At 55.4% G+C, this 1,545-nt stretch overlaps 1 protein-coding gene across 1 annotated transcript in view; it reads right to left on the bottom strand.

Annotated features, from left to right (window-relative positions):
• The window catches only part of LOC144222563 (acrosomal protein KIAA1210-like), an 11,479-nt gene that overhangs the window by 5,267 nt on the left and 4,667 nt on the right, over window positions 1-1,545 (bottom strand). The window contains exon 2 of the mRNA XM_077753069.1: window positions 251-415. Coding sequence (XP_077609195.1) covers window positions 251-415 — 165 coding nt within the window. The remainder of the gene's footprint in view (window positions 1-250; window positions 416-1,545) is intronic.

Raw genomic sequence — 1,545 nt, 5'->3', positions numbered from 1 at the left:
TGAGGACAGGACCTGAGCTGGAGTCAAGAGCTGGACGCTTAACCAACTGAGTCCCCCAGGCGCTCTGAGTCTGGAGTTTTAAGGCCACAGGAACAGGCCTGAGTGGAACTCCCCAGAGGGGGATCCCATTGATCCCAGGACAGCTGGGAGGGGAGGAGGTTCAGATGCGGAAGTGGGGGCGTCACAGATGAAAAGGTGATGAGCGGTGGCTGAGAAAGTCTTCCGCAATCTGTGACCGCAGTTAGAGCACCCCCCAGTCTCCCNCCTTCCTGAACTGGCTTCAGGGCAGAGATGTGAATGTTGCAGCTGGACAGGCTTGGTTTTAGCTTCCTCCCTTCCTGGGCATCCTCAGGCCCTTTTTTCTTCTTCTTGCCAAAAAAGCTCCTGAAGGCCCTAAATTTGGATTTCTTCTTTCCTGGAAGGCAGGAAGGCAAGTCAGGCAGAGTGTGACGGTGTGGGGGAAGAACAGGGGAGGAAACAGGGTCTGTGACAGGAACAAGGACTGGGGTCCCAGGTGCCCCGCAGATCTCGGCCCTCACCCTCAGTGCCCCCCCATTCCGGGCACCATTCACTTGGCCTGTTCTCTTGCTCACAGCTCAGGATAAGGAAGCATCTGAGTCTCTGGGGAGCACAGAAGCTCAGGCCCCAGCTAGCGGTCGGTGGGCAGCCTCCACGCAAGCGCACCTCGCCGGGCATCAGCCCACCTCTCCATCTCAACCACCAGCACACACCTCTTCACTGCCCAAGACCTTCATTCGTACGCAGCAATTCTGAGCCAATCATGATAATAATAATAAGCACTGGGCATCCTGTGACTTCACCCTAGTGGCTGGAATCATGGCAATCCAGTTGGGGAGTCAGGCTTCCGCATGTGAAAAAAACACTTCAAAGGAGCCCCCCTGGAGTCCCTGGTGGTGGTGGGGGGGGGCTGGTTCTGCCCTAGCTTGTGTGTGAAAGGGTGCAGCCCCATGGGGTGAGCGCCGTCTAGGGCGGTGCAGTCCAGGGGGCGGTCCTCAAGGAGGTGGGCTGTGAACTAGGAAGAGGGCTGGGAATTGGGAAGAAAGGGCCGCCGGGGAGAGGAGCTGCCTGTGCAAAAGGCATGACAGGATCAGCTACCAAAGCGTTTTGCAAGGAGTGTGTGTGTGCGTGTGTACGTGCGTGTGTACCTGTGTGTGTGCGTGCATGTGTTACGTGCATTGTGTGGGTTCTTCAATTACTGCCAGTTTGTTTGCATTATCGACAGGGCTACTGCCCTCCGCACACGCAAATAACTGAAAGTTTGCTCGGTCTACAATAACTATCAGGGCAGCCGCGAGGAATGGGAGCTTTAGATGCTCCTACGGCTCTATTTAGGCTCTTGTTAGTTTCCTAAGAAGCATATGAGTCTTTATTGAGGCTCAGGGGAAGACGGGCAAGGGCAGGGGAATCCGTGCTGCAGTCTTCAGGGGGAAGGAATCAGCTCTTACTACTTTCACATGCAATCATTCACCAGCTTAGCTGTCTTATCCCAGTTCCAGACAATCTGGTGTCCGGAAAGCCTATCAC

The sequence above is a fragment of the Crocuta crocuta genome, unplaced genomic scaffold (assembly GCF_008692635.1).
Source record: "Crocuta crocuta isolate KB4526 unplaced genomic scaffold, BGI_CrCroc_1.0 scaffold944, whole genome shotgun sequence".
Taxonomy (NCBI): domain Eukaryota; kingdom Metazoa; phylum Chordata; class Mammalia; order Carnivora; family Hyaenidae; genus Crocuta; species Crocuta crocuta.
This window is presented reverse-complemented; position numbering and strand designations above follow the sequence as displayed.